The sequence below is a fragment of the Nyctibius grandis genome, chromosome 6, assembly GCF_013368605.1.
Source record: "Nyctibius grandis isolate bNycGra1 chromosome 6, bNycGra1.pri, whole genome shotgun sequence".
Lineage (NCBI taxonomy): Eukaryota > Metazoa > Chordata > Aves > Nyctibiiformes > Nyctibiidae > Nyctibius > Nyctibius grandis.
The window spans coordinates 85,619,735-85,639,469 of record NC_090663.1 but is presented as its reverse complement, the minus strand read 5'-3'; the positions used below and the strand labels follow the sequence as shown (position 1 = coordinate 85,639,469).

Sequence of the window (19,735 nt, the reverse complement as noted above, 5' to 3'; positions counted from 1 at the left end):
GTGCATGTGGTCAACCTCTGTTCAAGAAGGATTTGGGGAAGGGCACACAGTAGAGAGCCGGGCACGGCCTTCTCAAGTCCAGAGGTTTGTTGAAGTTTTTCCCAAAAATACCACAAAGAAATAAAGTGGACGGTTGAAAAAAGAAAAATCATTTCAGATTATGAAAATTCTCCCTTTATGTTGCTTTATAGCCTAGGAATTCGTGAAGATGAATTAACCTACTGAGTGACATCAACATGTGATCCTGCCGACCCCATTATGACTACAGGCTGCTTCAGTCTATAGTTAGCAGTTCTGGGAGCATTAGCTGCTTTCCATTTGGACTAAATGAAGGGGTAATTAAGAGCTGGTGCTCTGTCTCCCTCTGACTGAAGCAATAAAGACACCAATCAAATTATAAAGAAGCCGACAAAACAAGAGCAAAAGCCAAACACATCTAAGTTTCTAAGAGCCTTGGAGTTGGAGGTCCCCCAGAACTACCTAATATCTGAATCCTGTTCAAGGTATCACACTTCACACACACCCCCTGTTTGTACAGAAGAAACAAATGCCAAAATCCAGCAAATTGTTCCTTCCAAGAAAGTGACTCTATCACCATGACAACTGACAAGCCTCCAAAGACAAGATGGGGAAACGTTACTTTCTGTTGCCTTCTGGATTACCAGTTCTGTTCCCAAACACAGCAGACAGCTGATGAACCCTCAGATCTGGGGGTCTACCTTCTGCTAGAGCTATGGGCTGCACAAACACGTACTTTAAAATTAAAGTTAATTTTGCCAGTCCACATTTGGAACATTGATTCCGAAAGCAAGTTCTTTTCTTTTGCTACATTAACTAGAAATAGCAACCATGTCCTAAAATAGCTACATTTGTAACATAAGGAAAACAGCTTTAAAGGAATCGGAGATTTCCAATGGCTATCAGTTTTTCATCCTATAAAAATATCGGTAATTACATTTTTTTTAAAGGGACTGTTTTTAAAACAGGGGAATTTTGTCCCCTGACATTTCTAGCCCTCTCCAGAAATAAATATAAATGATTTATGATTTTCAGAATTGATGATGGTGCTTGAATTCAGACTGAAGTAAGCAATTCCATAATAATTTGATACGAAGGTAGCAGTCAACAAAGCATAATTAATAACTAATTATTAACTATATAACTATATTAATAACTGTAAGCAATCCCTGTAGTCAGTATATCCAGAAACATTAAGTTCCATCAGATTTTGGAAACAGTTAAATTAGGGAAATACTTTGATTATCTATGAAGACAGATCTCTATGAAAACTTAGGATCTAAGAAACAAATGCCAAAACTGAAGAAAGCATCTGGTGTTTTCTCTGTTCAGGAAAGCTTACTCTTAACATTATGTGCTGTTTTCTGAGATGAGATCTAGTCTAAAAATAGCATTATACTGAGAAAAAAACTCCTGCATATACAAGGTTTCATTTTTGAAAGAGCATTCAGTTCCCTCACTCAAAAATAAAATACACCTCTTGTTTTTGGCACAGAATGTGTTAGCTCTTCCCCTTAGAGAGCTGGAACACAGCCACGTAGACACCCCATTCACACCCCTCGGAGGAGGAGGAATAACTCTAAGGCTGCAGTAGCAGCTGCCACGGCTTATTCCCTATTCCCTAACCTCTAGAAGAGGACTCTGCCCCCACTCCTAATAAAATATACTATACACCAGTGATGCTCAATCAACACAAGCTGAGGGTCTTAGTTATCAAAAAGCTTTGTGAGCAATTTTATATGGCACCAGAATCGGAGTTTGCAAGACGCTGAAGTGCGTGTACTTGCTCAACGGACGGCGAAGGTGAAGAAATGGGGCTCACTAGTGCTGACAACGTCAGATGCCCGCCACAGGTCATTCTTGGTACTCGGGAAGTCCCATGGAGTAATCAACGTCTCCAGGGAAACAGATAAGTGCACAGAGTTTTTCCTGGCTAACAGGGCTGAGACAATCCAAATTACAGATTAATTATATTTATATTTTAGCACTTTTTTGTTTTGTACAGTTTGTCAAGAGCTCAAAACACTTCATAGAGTCTAGAAAATTCCTGCGTTAAGTCAGATAGGTAAAATTACTTAATTCAATCATCTTCATATGGGATTTTTCTGTTTGCACACTAGGCAACCACTTTTTTTACGCTAACAAGTGCGGGTCTAAGTCGAGCTTTGACCTTAACCACAGTGCAAGCCCACAGATTCTGAAAGTTGCTGGTGTTGCCACCTATCATCCAGGAACGCTTTATCTATTTCAAGCCACTAAGAAATTATTCAGCATCTGTTCTGATGTTTGCACTCATCTGGCTCTGATTTCACGTGTACGGCGCAAGAGGAGCTTTGCCAGCCAGGTGCAGATGGGAAGCACTTTCCACAGAAGACAAATCTGCAGCAGCCCTTGTCATATTCCTCTCGTAGCAAGCAAGAGAACATGAATGCTGGAAAAAATAACTTATGTTTCCAAGTAATTATCATATTAGCTGTGCTCTGTCCTGGGGGTGATCCTTCCAGACATAAAAAAATAAAAAAAAAAAATCAAGACATAAATTTTGCTGGATCTACCTGAATATAAGAACTTCAGTCTAGATTTACGCTCTCCTAATCAGTGAACTTGAAGTTTGCCAGGCTGTGTCCCATATAACTCGGCAAGTTTTTTCTTGACGGCAGGTCTTTTCATGGAAACTTTCTTCAAGACAGCAAGACAAGATTCTTTCTGTATGTTTTCAATAAGCAGCACCTGGAAAGCCCCAGTTCTTACCCTGCTCATCATTAAATTCCTCAGTACAGACAAGAGAACTGCTCTCACTTTCGTGTCCTAACTTCCGTTTGACACATGCCTACTCTCATCATCTGCAGCTCTTCTTCAGCAGGGAAGGTAAAGTCTCAAAACATTTTAGATTATTTCATTTCTTATCGTTCCATCTACTCTTTTTTCAAAAAGAAATAGTGGCCACAATTGTGGTTTTTTTACTTAGTTTTGACATTTTTCCAGTCTGAATGACAGCATGTAAGTATCAGAAAAGGAACAAGGAATTTCATGGAGGTTTTCTTGGTGGTATAGATAATGTTTGGATAGTACAAAGCTCCAGTTCAGGAAAACAGCCTTCTTCAGACTAGCACTTAGCTGCATACTTATATTAAATTAATTAGGATTTAAATAGAGTTTTGAAATTGAACACGTAGCTAATTTTCCACCGAATTAAGGGCTTGGAAGTCTTGAGAACACCATGAAACTGTGAAAATCTATCCCTCACACCCCAGGTTCCTACGTCAGGCTGTCTCTCTGCGCACCCATGCCCTAGTCCCAAGGCAGCACAACACAGCACAGCTCATGTGCTGTCTTTAAGCACGATGCCACTAGTAGTTGTGCACAATGTGGCTCACGGCATCAAGGTTTGCCCAGATTTACTGGGGGACGATGGGGAGCAGCAGCACCCCCAGCGCAGGGGGAAAGTTGGACACCGTAGAGCCTGAAATCTCAAGTCCTCCTTCAAAGAAATGCCATTGATTTCACTAGAACGTCAAGACGTTTTTCAGGACTGATGCGGACACTTGTGTATTTATTTTAAGTCACAGTTACAGTCCTGTTAAATTTGATGGTACCAGTCACTTAAATAAGCATTGCAAATGTAGGTCCCTAGGCTACGAAGCAAAAGTAATCGGATTTAGATGACAGACTTACAAAAGAGCCAAGCTAAAACATTCTATCACATTACCGGTGAAACTTTAACGGTGTATTTTTACAGCAGTAATAACCTCCCTGAAAGGGGAGGTAGTATTTTAAGCAGGAAATTTAAGTACCTTTTTACAACAATACGTAAAACAATTTATGTTGCAGATTGACCAGTGATAAAAACATATTTAAGTTTACAGTTTTCTGAAACAAGGGAAAAAAACATGGCTACTCTCTAACCATCTGAGGGTAACCACGACTGCATTGCTAATGCAAGGGAGCTACAAGATTTTAACCTGCTCGGCCACCCGTTAGCTAGTCGGCTAAAAATACCACCCCCTGAATGGTTACTTACTGGCTGAGCTCTCACAAAAATAGCGAGGGAAATCTCAGACTTCCGCACCTCAGGGCACAGGGGATCAGGTGCTTCGTGTGGGATGGCTGAGGGAACTCAACGGGCCAACCGTACTGCGGTCAGTGGGATAAAGCTGTACAGAATATTTCTACAACGCCCAGACTGCCCAGTGCTCCTTCTACGTGAGTGCCCATTTTGAATGGGATTTGGTCTTGCTTTTGGTGAAACCATTACCTCTACAGGTCCAGCAACTACTCTGAAGGGAGAAGGCTGGTGCTGCCAAGTGCTAAACCTCCTCCTGCTTCCCTTGAACTTCTAAACGAAGAAGTGTTTTAGAACCCACTGAAGATATATGAGGTCCTGCGCTAACTACACAGCTGGGAAAAATTCCTTCTGAAATTTTACAAAGGCCAAGGTAGGATTTGGGCATTAAATAACCAACAGACCAAGAAAGTCCTCATTAGAACTGAACCACTGAAGTCAAAGATGCACCAGAAATGCAAGAGAGACTGGTTGCAACAGTACAAAGCTCTTGTAATGATAGGTTTAGGGTACATCACAAATAAGCCAAAGGAAGATGATATATCCGCATTTGAAAAATTCATTACAACTCTCTCTGCCCCTTCAAAGTAACTCCCTCACGGGTTTCTGAAGAGATTTACTAATAATTTTCATACAAGTGGCTTCCAGATGTCAAATAAGAAAACAAAAGTTTCAGTTCTTCACTGAGGGTTCAGAGATACACTAAATTGCAGCCCAAATCCCAGAGATGGGGGATTTGCCATCAGCCCCACTGGCAGGGTGCTGTTCCAGGGTGTACTGCCCAAAATTACAATTTCACTGCTCTTGCTACCACAGAAACCCCCTGCTTTCCTAGCATTTCTTTGCCACCAAAGAAATCCACAGCTTCTAAAGCCCATGTTCATATCAGAGCAGGAAACAACTCCAGCTTTCCGTCTTGATGATTGACTTGGAAAACATGTACCTTTCACCTTAGTCGTTCAAAAAAAAGTTAGAAATCCTGTTTCAACAGCCTTTTTCCTTCTAGCTGCCCTGGAGAGCAATTTATTATTTGTCACAGCTTAATGGAGTCATGATAGAATTTCCTTACTAATTCCAAAGATAAACACAGCTTTATTTCCTAAATATTTTATTTATTTATAAATAAACAACAAGCAGCTCAGCTCCTGTAGAGTTTACATTAGGAGCCACACCTGTATCTCAGGACACAGTAAGGAAAATCTTGATTATTTCTGATCTTAATCTGAGTAGTTATCAGTAGAGATAAGACAATATGGGTGTTCTCTCCATACAAAACCTAAAATAATATTTTTTTACTTCAATATTTTCCACTCTCCAGCACTAATGTATTCCATCCCTACACATTTCCCAAAGGACAGAGCAGCTCCCATCATCTTATACCTGAAACATACTCTGCCAACAAGGGAATATTTTTGACTAAATCAAAATGTAAAAGCAATGTGAACGATGGGAGGGAAGATTAGATTCACAATGGAATTATCTTTCTTTTCTTCAGTAAAGCACATACTTTCCATCATTCTTCCGTCTTTAGGTTATTTAGAGATACTTAGATGATACTTTTCACCACAAAATAGAAAAAAATTGAAAAAATCTGATTTTAATGGAGTATTATGTACAAGCAAATAATATTTTAGTTCTAAAATCTGTTTATGAAAAAATTAACTGAATGAGCTGAGTAACAAAGCATTAATAAAATCCACAAACTATGTGCAAATTTACCTATTTATTTTGCTAACATGTGCTCTCTTTGGTATGAATTATTCAACTGCTACCCCATTCCTCAAGCATTCACATTAATTCAATGAGCAAGCCAAGCAATAACAGGCCCTGAAAACTAAGCATAAAGCTGAAAACACAGACCATATTTCTGTATTTTGGAGAAACATTTATCAACATATTGCAAACAGGGCCAGGATAATTTTTTTTAAGAATAGTAAAAAGTTTGTTACAAATTTCAACCTGTAATTTCTTTTTTTTTAAAGTTATTGCTATCACTGTCATATGAATGAGCGGGTGTCCTGGAAGAGAACTCTTGCTCCAAGTATGATAGAAACCCCGGACTCTAAAAACATCCCCATGCTACTGGGCTTAAACATAATACACTGAATATGAAAAAAAAGATGTTTACAAGAAACTTCTTTAGGTGCCTGAAAAATGTTTTGCAGTTCAGTTTTGCAATCCTCCCAAACACTACTGTGTTCAGCTTTGCAAATTGTTGCCTGCAAAACATAATTAGCCTCTATCAGCTTCACTTTTCTTACTCATCCAAGCCCACCTCACTTTAAAGCTTCCAAGCAACGTCTTCACATAAGCTAAGGGTACCATTTTCCATCTCACTGCCATCCTCTGCTCATCTGTGGATTTGCTGTGATACCCACTGCTCTTCAACCCCTATTTGCAAGGCACGCTCTGGAGAAAGGCGTATCTTTCATTAAAATGAGGAATACTCATTACATGGGCACGCCTCGTTACGATTAATAAAGCTTTACTAAAAGCAGCACCATTTTATAGACGTTATCACCTTCCTGTAGGAAGACACCACTGAAGAACAAGACTGAAAACATAGCTTGAGGTGAATCACAACATCCGTATGAAGTAATCTAGCCTGAAAAAACTGGGGTTTGAGGGGGGTTTCTTGCAACTTCTTGCACCCTTCTGCCCTTCAGACACCTTACCTGGTTACACGTGTTAATGTCGATTCCACTCTTCAGATATTCCACTACTTTGTCCAGATTGCCAGCTCTGGCAGCTCGGAGAAAGCTTGCATTGCTGTCGGACTGGAAAAAGAGAAGAAGAAAGAAAAATCTCTAGTTAGAGCTCCTGCTTAAAAGAGAGAACAACTTCATCCCCAGTGAAAGGGTTCCGCATTTTATGCTGCAGGAGAAGAAAATCGTGAAGAAAACTGTGCATTATATCTGCATTAATTAGCATACACATACTTCAACAAGGCCATGCTGGCACAGAACAACTGCAGGCCTGTCAGAGTGAGCAAAATAGTGCAATAATTGCTCAAGTTCAAAACTGAGCAGGAACCAAAGGAAAAAAACACACACAGAAATCACAGTAAGTGATATTAGCAACAAGAAAAAAAATAAATGCATCAACTTGCTAGCCATAGTCTTCTGAGGTTTTTTTTTTTATATATATATATATTTATATTTAAAAAAAAATAAAAATATATATGCTCAAAACTCTGGACAATAATTGACCAATCTGTTATTGGCTATGCTACCTAAGAAAACATACATTGGCTTCGGATTTGTGCTTGGCATAACAAGTTCCATGGCTACACTGCATATTCATGCACACACCCCAGCTTGGCACAGAGGTACACACTGGAGGAAAAAATCGACATCCAAGAGCACAAAAGTCCTACAGGGATATTTTATCACCTGTGACACACAAGTGGGGCATGCTAAAGGGAAAAAGGAAAGTCCCACCAAACCCTCTTGCCTTTATGTATGATAACGACACGAAATTCCATTGGCTGTTTGGAGCCAGCACATACTCTGATGTTCATCCACACATGAACCTACACATGGGTAAATCGGCTGCTAATGCAACTGGAGGTACCAGGAGAAAACCACCAAGTCGTGCAACAGAAGCAATGATTAAACAGAAAAAGCGCTTGGGAACACGCACAGGGACGGTAACAATTCTCACAGTTGAAATAAATAGAGGAGGAGTGAGTTTCAAACGCAGATAAATGGCTGTCACAGCCTGTTTGCGGGGATGCGGTTAGGGCGTGAGAATACCCCAAAAGCCTCCCACTTTCAGCTTATTAATACTGATCGACAAATCGATACTTGATGATCTTAAAGGTCCTTTCCAGCCTAAATGATTTTATGATTTTTATGACAAAGCGACTTATTTCAGCCCCCCAATCCATTTCAACACCTTTATTTCGTTTGCCCTCCTTCTCACGCTCTACTCACTCTCTCCACCATCCCCGACTCCAACCTATTTTAATCATCAGCAGATGGATGTCGTCAAAATGATTCTTCTTACAGCATGCCAAGACAAAAATATTTCCCTTTAAAATTCCTTTCAGCAAACTTCAGCACATTTTCCATGTCTTTTACTGTTAAGAAAACAGACCATCTTCCTAACCACGCAGCGGGGTGCAGGGGAAGGCAGCACGGGAATCCACGTTGACAGAGCCCTGTTGTAGCTCCAGGCTTCAGCCAGGCAAGCCTTTGGATGCAGCTCGGCACGGGAGCAGAACCTGACAGGTACTGAAAGAGATACCTTTTATTTTTCTAGCTAAGAAGATGCAAGCAGCACTTTCAAAATAGATTTTCATTTCCTTGATTTGCACTTCTGGAATCTCAAAATTAAATTACCGCAACGCACGTCACTTCAAGACACATTATGTACACCTGAGTATCGACCACAAGGCAGAATATGAACTTCTTGTCTTCTTATTATGAATTAACTCCTCACGATTAACTCCCTGTACAGGCACTTTTATTCCAGAAGCGTCTCTTGCTGTGTATGGTCCTACTCTGAAATAACAGTGCCAGACTGCGAACAGAAGAGGAATAAAACTGCTAAAATCCCAGGGAAACACAATGAGAACTTGACGCTTCATTAGGTGCCTTTGAAAATCCCAGCCTACGTGATCTTTGGCTTTTTATGAATTTTCTTACTGTAACATGTACTTATCCCATATTAGATGAATATGATTGCACCCATCTCTTCCTAGTCTGGCCTCTCCTATTTCCAACTCGTTTCGCACAGACTTGCACGATGTTCTCATTTATATCAAACTTGAACACACAAATAAAAGACGTGAAGCAGCAATCCAGCTGCTTTGTCTACAAATCCACACACAAATACCAGCGAGTGCTTCCACGAAACACTCGAAAGATCCAGCACTCTCTTTTAAAGCTTAGAAGTACTCAGGTCTGTATTTTCTTCCCTGTTTTTTCAGTAGGTCGTCAGTAGTTTGCCCTTTTCCCCACTCTTTTAAGGTTTTTACAAAGCATTTCGGTCTGTACTACTCTCTCAGCAATTTACTCACTTCAGCACATTACAAATTCAAATCCATTTTGACAAAATTGTCTCACTAGTCAACAGCAGCAGTTTTCTGGAAATGATGCTTTTTGATCTGTGGGCTTTTCCAATTGACACAGTAATCTTATGAAAGATTTTGTTTCCTTACATGTAGATTTTTGGTTGACTTCCTGATGCATTTCAGTGGCACAGAAGCTGGAATATTGGTCTTCAGTAGTTGACTGGTGAAGACAAACTCAACAAACTGTTGTTTGAAGATACTTTCTTTGTAAGAAAGAAGACAAGAACATGGAGCCAGAGTCCTTTGCACCATATGATACTTGTCACGGCATCTCTTCCCATGTGCACACCCCTGAGATCTTTACGATGCTCAAAAGAAAGGTTTACAAGAGCAGAGTACGCCTTAAGTAGCTACCAGAACCACGTGAACACAAGAGGCTGGCAACCTGGGCCACTCCAACGTTGACATGTTAACTTGCCAAGTCTCAGCTGGCATCTCTACACGCCACCCACAGTTCAGGTCAGTCAAAATTAAGGATCACTTTGCTTACCCGTGGCTGCTAAGGCTGGGCAATCTACTTAATATGTTATTAACATGCTATTAGAATATCGTACAAAGGATTGAAGAACACTATAAAATAGCAGCTAAGTATGGGATAAACTCACAATCTGTGGACTTCATGAGCTTTTTCTAAGGTACTACTTTCTGTGAACAATGCACCACCATAATGTAGTTAACATTAATATTTGCCTGCTCCATAGAGAATTTTTCTTTTCACTACGATTGCAATTGAATCTGGACTATTTACTTTCAGTTCTAGATACCAAATATGGATCAAAGAGAAAGACAAGTCACTGTAAACAAAACCCAACAACTTCAAATACATTTGCAGTGAGAGAGTATTACAAGTGTTTGATAACTACTTTTTTTTTTAAAAAAAAACTGTTTACAATGCAATTCTAACACATGCTATAGGTTTGTGAGAAATATTTGGTGCTATTGAACCTTACAAAAAGCTCCTATCTTTTAACTTAACTTTTCATCTTTAACTTTTGCCTGAGGATAAATAATTTCAGCCAGAAACGAGAATTTTCAGAGCACTATAAACAAAAAAGCACAAGGTGAAAAAAAAATCATGATAACATATGCCTTAGTGCCATGGTCTAGTTGACAGGGTGGTGTCAGGGCAACGGTTGGACTCGATGATCCCAGAGGGCTCTTCCAACCTGGTTGATTCTGTGATTCTGTGACACCTTTTGTAATAACGTTACCCAAAGCATTCAAATACTTGTTTGAAATCACGTCTATAGTAAAATTATTCCTGCAGGTTGGCTTTGGGTTTTTTTTTCCCCCTCCAAATGAGATGAATGACCCCAGCCTATCCATAAGCACAAATACCTCTGTGGGAGAATGGAGCCCAGCAACAAGGGCTACTGAACAATCCTCATCTGTTAATCGAATGACACCAAAAACAGAATTCAAAACTGATGTAAAATAACCAAATAGTAGTTTTGCACCTTAATTTAACATTTTTGGTTTGTAAATGTATTAAAGTGCGCATCTGAATATTAATAATCCTTTCAAAAGTACCTTTCAAGCCTCAACTCTGGGACATACTGCTTTGATTTTATGGAGACAATTTATTTAGCTGTAACTTTTGAAGAGGCTGGCCCTGATCAGGAGGTGAGCAAAACCTGCTGTTGTATGCATTATATACGTCAAGAAGCTCAATCCATTAGCAGTTACAAAAACTTTCACATTAAAATTGAATCCTCTATTATTATTGTTGCATGTAAAATCAGCATTAAGACAGAGTCTGTCAATCTGGCAGTCTTCAGGGTTATCTGACAGTGTTAATGCCATTCACAAACTCCTGTAAACCAGCTCTTTCCATAATTAGTAAAATGCTGATGGCTGGTTAACTCTTCTTCTTCATTTAAAAGCTCTTAATTGACTGGTGGCTCATCAAGTTAATATATTCAGGTAATACCTGGAGCTGAGAATTCAGCTCACTGCAGAGGTAAAGTTGCATGATCTAAACTCTGGTTTTCATGGCTTCTTGATGTTTTTCAGTACTTAACAGATGCAGGGGGGAAATGACAGCTATGAAGACACATTCCATTCAGTTTTTATTATGCCATACCTTCTAGAGTGTCAATTTATGCTCCTACCCTGGAGATAACCACTCAATTCTGTCCCAATTGGCTTGGTTATTCTCTGATTTCAGAAACCATCTGTCCAAACCAGGCACCGTTTAATTGGGTGCAACTCAAAGCGGCACAGATGAGGTGTTACCGTTCCCCAACTTGTCACATACGTATTTTTTGCCAGCATGGCAGCTTTTTCCCTACGAGCACTCAAATGTAGAAGATGGGACTTCAAAAGGAACAGTTTCTGTAAACCTTGCCAGCTAGTTTTTCAGCAGCTCACGTTTTCTCTTTTGTACGAATTTTTTGTATTTTATCTTTTTGTACGCTGATTTTTTTTTTTTTTATCAAGCTAAAAGTGCTGCTGATCTCCAACGGGCACCACAACAGAGCAATGGTGATATTGTGAACCGCAAGCCTAAGATGCAGCTATGACTGCAAGAAAGAAAAGGATTTTTTTTGTCTCTTTTTAATTAAACCACCACAGCAGAGTCTCAGCCTGCAGTTCTGATACGCGTGCCAGAACGTGAGCTGCATCTTGCGCTTGCAATGGCACAGGCTCAGTAATCTAACACTGGTAAATGAGTTAAATGAGATAATAACAGCTATAACGGAAACATATTTTCCCAGCCTTTAATGAAATAACATTCATCTTCTGCAAGAAAAGAAATACAACAGTGCTTTACTTACAAAGCCACTTCCTTTGCTTATAAAAATGTATGTTTTCCTCCCATTAGTTTACTGGGAGACATGAAGGAAGATATATTAAATCACAGATCTTAAAGAAATTCCAGTATCTAAATTCCTGGATAAACAACGTGCCCAATTTTCTTATTCCAGTTTCAAAAAAATATTTTTCTCTCTCAGCTTTTCCCATTCAAGCATGTACAGACATTTCACATCTCATTCACACTGTTATGTATCTTTGGTTGTATAGAATTTGTTAGTCAAGAGTTGAACTGAAAAGCCCACAATTCTAAAACAGCAATCTTAACTAAACAAGTGTCTCTTTCTCATAATCTAAAGCATCTTCTTATCGAGGAAAAATGACCTTACAGTAAACTAACACTTTTTTAAGACACAAGAAGGTGAATCATAGGAGCCGTGAAGTGCGAAGAGGAAGGTGAGCCTTCTGAGACAAGTTAAATATTCTCTACCGAGATGTAGCTAATAGCATCTAGCAATTAATTATTTTAATCTCAGGGGTCTATCTCTCTAGATCGATGATGATGGTTTTAAATCAGAAAAATAAAAATAAACTTTTAAGTACTTATTATGCACCTGAACAATTTAAGGTGCTTTGAGTATTTAGGCCAATTAATCATAGAATGTCACGAAGGAGACGGAGAAGTTTGTACCACTTTTACTGGCATTGAGATGGAACTGGGGCTGGAGATGCCCTCACCATGACATTGCATACACTATGCACACAGGCCCACACTTTGGCATCAAGACTCTTGCTATTTACAGCAACAACTATTGTGTAATAACAAGATGGTGAATTAGCTACAAGAAAAGAAAAAGCTTTTGTGCTATACACTGTGTATGACCCAGGATTAAAACATTCAGCGGTTTCAAATCAAAACTAGTTTGCACATATTTAAACACACAAAATGATTGCCTGACACGGAAACCTGTGGCAGAGTTGGCTGGATTCAGAAGTAACCACTTCACTATGTCCTGTGTTCCTCACCATGAACATTCTCTCATTAGATCTACCCAAGGGATGTGTAGGAGCCAAAATTATACAGTGCCAAAGCAGGTGGGAAGACTAACGTTGTTTGTGTTTATTATATGTACCGGTAAAAGCTTTCTTGTGTCAGACAAAGAGGCTGCAACCCAAAGGAGGTACAGTGTGTAACAATATTCAAGACTTAGAGCATCCTTGAGAAATGAATTTCATTGGTATGACTGGAGATGGAAAGAGCCATTGCAAAAAAGAAGCTAAGAAAACAAAACTAGGTTGAGGAATGCATTGATTTATGCATATTCTAAAATAACAAATTAATTAGAATTCCAACATATTTTTAATAACAGTTGAATTGAAAGCCTTCTTCCTGTAATTTTAATATTTGCATATGACAGTTTTGTAGTAGTTTCATATCTTACTACCAAGACTGTTCTCAGAAAGCTGCGTTGGATATTTAGGAAGTTTCTTATTGCTGTTACACTACCCCAACAAACACATATTTTTGAGTAACATAAGGAGAAAACTATGCCTAGTTCAGAGCTTTATCCAAATCTCAGTTCCTGCTACGAGATTGCTCCAGACAGACACAACTGAAAATTATTACATTCTTATGGACCCTTCTGATATTTACTAATGGCAAAGCCAGGCTTCAACTATTCTATCTTTTGATACTGATGGGAAAATTCCCAATTATTTGTACAGGATGACTTTCACCTTATGCTGGTGGTTACATTTCGACACCTTTGACTCTTGCAAACTCCTCCTTGAAATTCCAGAGCTTGCAGGATACCAGCCATCCAGCCACTCTTTTTTCTTGCCACTGGAATGTACAAATGTTTCATCAGTTTTTTCTTTGTTTTTAACCAGGAGAAGAAGTAAGAAGATTAAGGGCTATGTTTGGCAAAACATTTCAGCATATGCTTAATTTTTACCACATCTTTAGGTCCAGTTGATCTCAGATTAAACAGGTTTACGTTATTTGCTAAAGGATGGATTTAAATAACATGCTTAACTGTGTTCCTGAGTTTGGGCCAATATTAGCAAATACAGCAGCAGCAAAAGAGGAAGAGAAAACTAATGTAAAATCAACCCTTACTTGAGTCAAGAAGCAAATGTCTTCTACAAACCCTTTGTGCTACTTAGCTGCCGCAGACGTCCGTAGGAATCCTCCCACCACGGTCATTAATTTGACACGCTGGCCTCGCTGCCAGCTGACTTGTACTCTGTCAATGAAGGATTTGTGAGAACTGAGGCAAAACTGCATAGTTTTCTACGCAGAAGAATAGAATAAAAGTCTTTTGCCCAGCTGCACGTTCCTTCCAAATACAGCATTTGAAATGATAGAAATTATTTCAGTCCCTACTGATTTTAAAATATAAAGTAACATCAGTAACAGGGTTCTAATCCAGAACAGCACTTCAGTACTAGCTGAACTTCAGGCATGTGTAATCCCTGACGTCCCACTGGGCTGTTCACATACCAAACATTTCCAAGTCCCAGCTTGGAAACAACGTGTGCAAGTCAGAATTATACTCATCAGTGTGAATCTAAACAAAAAAAAAGAATCTCAAAAGTGCCTGGAAAACATCGCCTGGATTTTTTAAAAAAGAAAGAAAAGGAAAACACCAGAAAACCCAACAAACCACAACCCAAAGGATTTGGGTTTGAAGAATGAAAGCTTTTACCATAGTCTGAGTAATCCTACACACTAGAAAAACCTTCATGTCTTTTACTAAGACACTTAAACTACTCTAAAAATAGAAAGGGATAATCCTATTGTTTAATGGGAAAGTTTCCTGTGCTGGAATTTGAGTGAAAGTATCATTCAGTAATTTCCTGAAACAACAAAGATTCCGGATACGTTCAAATGAACCACGGGATCAGTCTTAGTTCTCCTACGGGACACACACATTTACTGAAGTCTCTTAAATACTGATATCGAACCAAGATTTCCACTAAAGGAACTGAATAATATTAAAGGAAGGAAAAATATTTAGGATCATCTGAACACCATCTATTGAGATTTTGAGGTGTCAGGAACCACTGTAGGACTTGGCAGGCATTTAAATGGTTTCCATGGCAAGTTTCCGTTACTAATGATGTTCCTAAATAGAGAGGTAATAATGCTAGAACACCTCTAGAAAGAATTCGGATGCCATTCCAAACATATCTAGCAGAATCATAATGAGTCTTAACAAAAACCTAGCCTGTAAGTGAAGCTTATGACAGCCTGTTGACAGATAATTCTATCACTTATTAATTTTTCATCCCCTCCCATCCCTTGTCTTATCATCAAAGGGACATTTTCTACTCAAAGAAATGTGCTAACACCATCAGTGCTAAAGAATCAAACACCATTAACCGACTGCCCATTGATTCAAACTTACTGGTACCATAAACAGAAAAAAATGATTTTGTGTTCCTTTGAGATGGACTAAACCAGACGCAAACAAAACAGCTGCTACTGAAATGCAGCAGTTTCTAAACCAATGCCAGTTCTGCCAGCAAGACTCATTGCAAAGACCTTACTTGTATAGAAAGGTAAAACAGATATCAAAGTAGTAAATGAATCATTTTTAATTTTGTCCATTGCGGAATGAAACCAGGTTTCACTCAGGAGATTTTTTTTTTCTTAGGATTCACGCAAATGACATGATACCCAGCACGGATAATTTCCTTTTCTGTTTTCAGATTAATTTATCCCCAGTCAACTGGGGAGTTACTCTTGAAGCAGATCTAAACCACGCAAACCCCTTCTCTTCATCAACCGTGACATTCGCTGTTTGTACAGTGCTCGTGATATTAAGCATTCATTTGAACACTACCTATAAACCAACACTCCTGGAATCCTGGGCCTAAACTTCAAACAATTCAGCTCTGGGCAGCAGAGAGGAATCAGTTTCATCTAACTTCACCTGTATAAAAGCCACACCTCCAATTCACACAGGCCACATGGGCTCCCTATGGCATCAACTAATAACAATAATGAAAAGGGATACCTTCCTAAAAGCACTTTATCCCACTTTAAGGTGTCATCATAATAAATATAACAAGACACTATAAACCTTCTTAGGGAAATACAGCAATTTTCCTTTGTAATCCTCCAAGCACTGTAACATCTCAATCAAGACCAATATTCTGAAGCAACTCTGTCAGTCCCTACCAGAGTCATAGAAAGCCAAGATCTTATGATTAAATGTATCAAAGACGTTATCAAAGTGCCTGATCTCTGCCTGCTATGAAAAGCCCTGAAGGCTGACTGAAAAGTATCCAGGGACAAAAAAAAAAAAAGGAAAACAAAAAACAAACCCCTCAAAGATCACATGCAGCTCGATTTGGCTTGCTCCTGTCTCCTCAAAGACCTGACCTTGTGCAGAAGGGCAGCTTGGAGACCGTGCGTACGTTCAGGGAGAACTGCTTCGGAGCTTGCTTCACGTTTCCCATCAAAACTGCTGGAGCTTATTGGTTAATTCAACCAAAAACTGCTTGGTGGGACAGAAAACCTGTCTGAAAGCTCAAAGAAATAGTTTAATTTTGTGTTTTAGTTCAAAGAAAGGTTTCTGAAGAACTGGTCCAGCTGTGGTGTCAGTGAAATAAGCAGTAGAACGGGTCAGAAAATTTTGGCCAAAAAAATTTCCTGTCAGAAAGCGAAGACAGCATCAAAATTATTTTCTAGGACAAAGCAGAACTTCTTGTGAGCTGCTGTTGGGAACCCTGTAAGTCATCTCATCTACATTTCCTACAATGCACTGCAGCAATCCATGCAAGTGCAAAGTATAATATTGACCTGAGAACAGTTCTGGTTCAGATCCATATGGGAGAACATAATATTTGGATCTATTGACTTCAAAGGTTTTCTGATCCTCCTGTTCTGCCAGAAGTTTTGACACTACCTCCTTTCATTGCTGACTGAATGAAATAACCCTTTAATAGTGAAATTCCCAAGCAGAGGAAGAAAGAAAAAGGAAAAAAATGCTAAAAGAGGCACTTCATTGGCCATAGACATTATACCAGTATTCACCTCAATGATTTCTGTGAGGTTTGCAGAGCAAACATGACTGTAATAATCGCTCCTAACTGTTATAATCGTGCCTAACCCTCAAGACCTGCCGCCACCAGCGCGACCCCTTCGCGCGTGCCTGGTCCTGCTTGCTGTAACCCTCATCCCTGGGGCTCTGTCTCTGCTGCACACAGACCATAATACCACGGGCTGGACAGACACGAACTTCACAGTAAGTTACTGAGGTCAAGTTTTGAGAATGATCGATGCAGGACAGTTTACAGCAGCCGTGTGAGCCAGGATAATGTCCATTCATCTGCAGGACTGGTTTCACTGGCGGGGTTCTCTCTCCGTATACCCCAACCTTTCGGTAGCTGACAGCACGTGTAAGCGACCGCACAGCTCAGCGACAGCTGCTTTTTGATTACAGTCAGTCACAACAGCAAGAGCAGAGCTTGGACGTGGACACACGTAGCAGGTCTGTTAGTATTGCAAGCTACCAAGCAAGATCCAGGCTGAGCAGAGAGGTCCTTTTCAAATCTAACATGCACAACCCTGATCTTAATTTTCCCCTTTGATTCCTGTCTCCTTCAGCCAAGACTTACCAGGGCTTCAGGTTCTTTACTTTCTTCACTGTTGCATCCATAATAGTCAGGGGTCTTATCCAAATCCTGTATGTTCCCTGGCGTTCTCAAGCCCTTCTCCGAGTGACAAGCCTGGCAAATCGGTGCATTGCCCATAGCAGTCCTTCTGCCGACTCCTACGAGCGTGACTGCCCTTGCTCACCAAGGAGGGTCCCGCCTGCGCTCCGCTCGCACCACGCTCCCTTCCCCGAGCCCTCCTGGCTCACGGAGAACCCGAAACCCCAGCAACTGCGGGCAGCAGCCGGTGACCATTTCCAATTCAGGCGCTGCCCGGCTATTTTTACACCTACCAGGCCAGCTATGCATGTAAATGGCGGTGGGGTGGGCTGGGCTGGGGGGGAACTGCTCTCCAGCGCACAGCCAGCCTGCCTGGCACGGCAAGTCCAAGTCCCACTGGGCGAAATGCCTCTGCATGTGCGCGTTATTGAATTACCCAGTTGCATGCCTTTGAGGGGTTTGATTTTTTTTTTCCTACTGCTCTCGCTGCGTTTGCATAAAGCACTAAATTTCAGAAGGTTGCTAACGCCTTTGAGAGTTTCTAACTCAAAAAGGTGATTAACTCAAGTTGCACCTGTTTGATACCTAAAAAACAAGACCAAATGCACGAGTACAGATTTCATGACCATTTAATTCCTGTAATTCACATGGTATTTCATGTTCATGTAGATAATAACTGTGATGAGCTCGCTTTTGTACTGATATATCATAGAATGGTTTGGGTTGGAAGGGACCTTACAGCCCATCTAGTTCCAACCCCCCTGCCACGGGCAGGGACACCTTCCACTATACCAGGTTGCTCCAAGCCCCATCCAACCTGGCCTTGAACACTGCCAAGGAGGGGGCAGCCACTGGGATTGATTTCAGAGGAGCTCAAATGTATCCAAAAAGGACAAGCTCTGATGCTAGATCACTTCAGCTCTTGTCTATGTCATGTCTGATCTTGTTTTGGGTTTTTATTGTTGTTTTGGTTTAGGATTGGAGTGGTTTTTTTTAGCTAGAATAGTAATTATTAAAACAAACAAACAAACAAAACAAAGCAAGCAAACAAACAAAAACCCCACCAAAATTGAGAATAAGGACATTCCCTCTAGGTTTGAGTTAGTTATCATGAGTGTACCCAGCAGGATAAAAAGAATTTTGAGGATTGTGTTTTGGAATCCACCCATTATCCCAGAAGAGGCCCCACTGCAGAATTAAAAAAAAAACCCAACCACAAACAAACCAAACCAAAAACCCCACAAAGTTAGCTGAGAAATAATTAGCAGTTTTCAAATGCTTCAGGAACAGCTGGAGGTAACTGAGACAGACTGTCTGGCTGTAGGTAACAGAGTCCCACGGAATATATCACCACGCACGTGCAAGCCCTAAGTGGAGCTGGGCACGTATTTGAAAAATTGAGCCCAAAATTCCTCAGAAACAGAGTGATCCTCAAAGAATTGTAACATCCAGCCAACATCTTTCTCTTTGGGGTTTCAAACGATTGCTAGCACTGCACCTCACGTCAGCAGGCAGCTGCCCATAGCATCCTATAGATTTCTACCCAGTCACCCTTCACAGCAGTACCAGTTGTAACTAGAGAGCAAGCTTGCCCCAGCCCCCTTTTAAGGATTATCGATTGGTACAGCATTCTCTTTTGTGCTATGGCTCTATAATTTTTCCTTGACTGATGAATGCTCCAGGATGGGATCAATCAGCCTCTTTGAAAAGCCTCAGGTGCTACGATGTGTAACGAGTATGAACACATGCACAAAATAGTTAAATTCATTGTTACTTTTGGTTATGTGATTATATACTTGTACAGAACAGAATGAAACCTGAACTACAAAACGTCCCTGACAACAACATTTTTGCCAGCAACTGGCAAATACCAAGAGCTGGAATGTTTAATCTTACATTCAGACCACCTGGACTTCAAATATAAAATGACTAATGAACAGTAAAAGCTTCAGCTCACTCAATACATTATAATAATAAAATATAATACACACACACATTAGTTTTTCGCTGTGGGCAGGTTCAGATCCAAGCTGACCACGCTGAGAATGACCAGCGTCCCAACCATTGCAACTGCATTTGAGGTCTGGTTCCCACAACACGGAAAGCTGTCGGTGCCTTTACCTGACACCAATGACATTTCAGAAATGCTCCCGCAAGGC

General features: G+C 40.2%; 1 protein-coding gene across 9 annotated transcripts in view; it reads right to left on the bottom strand.

The window, feature by feature from the left end:
- ANK2 (ankyrin 2) overlaps positions 1 to 19,735 on the bottom strand; it is a 322,501-nt gene that overhangs the window by 136,657 nt on the left and 166,109 nt on the right. For 6 of the 9 annotated variants that reach the window (XM_068404327.1, XM_068404329.1, XM_068404333.1 and 3 more), the window contains exons 1-2: positions 17,541 to 17,788; positions 6,757 to 6,858 (exon numbers count right to left, since the gene is read on the bottom strand). In XM_068404327.1, coding sequence (XP_068260428.1) covers positions 6,757 to 6,858; positions 17,541 to 17,675 — 237 coding nt within the window. In that variant the 5' untranslated portion in view covers positions 17,676 to 17,788. Of the gene's footprint in view, positions 1 to 6,756; positions 6,859 to 17,540; positions 17,789 to 19,735 lie in introns of those variants that run through there. The other 3 variants (XM_068404330.1, XM_068404332.1, XM_068404331.1) reach the window with 1 other exon arrangement.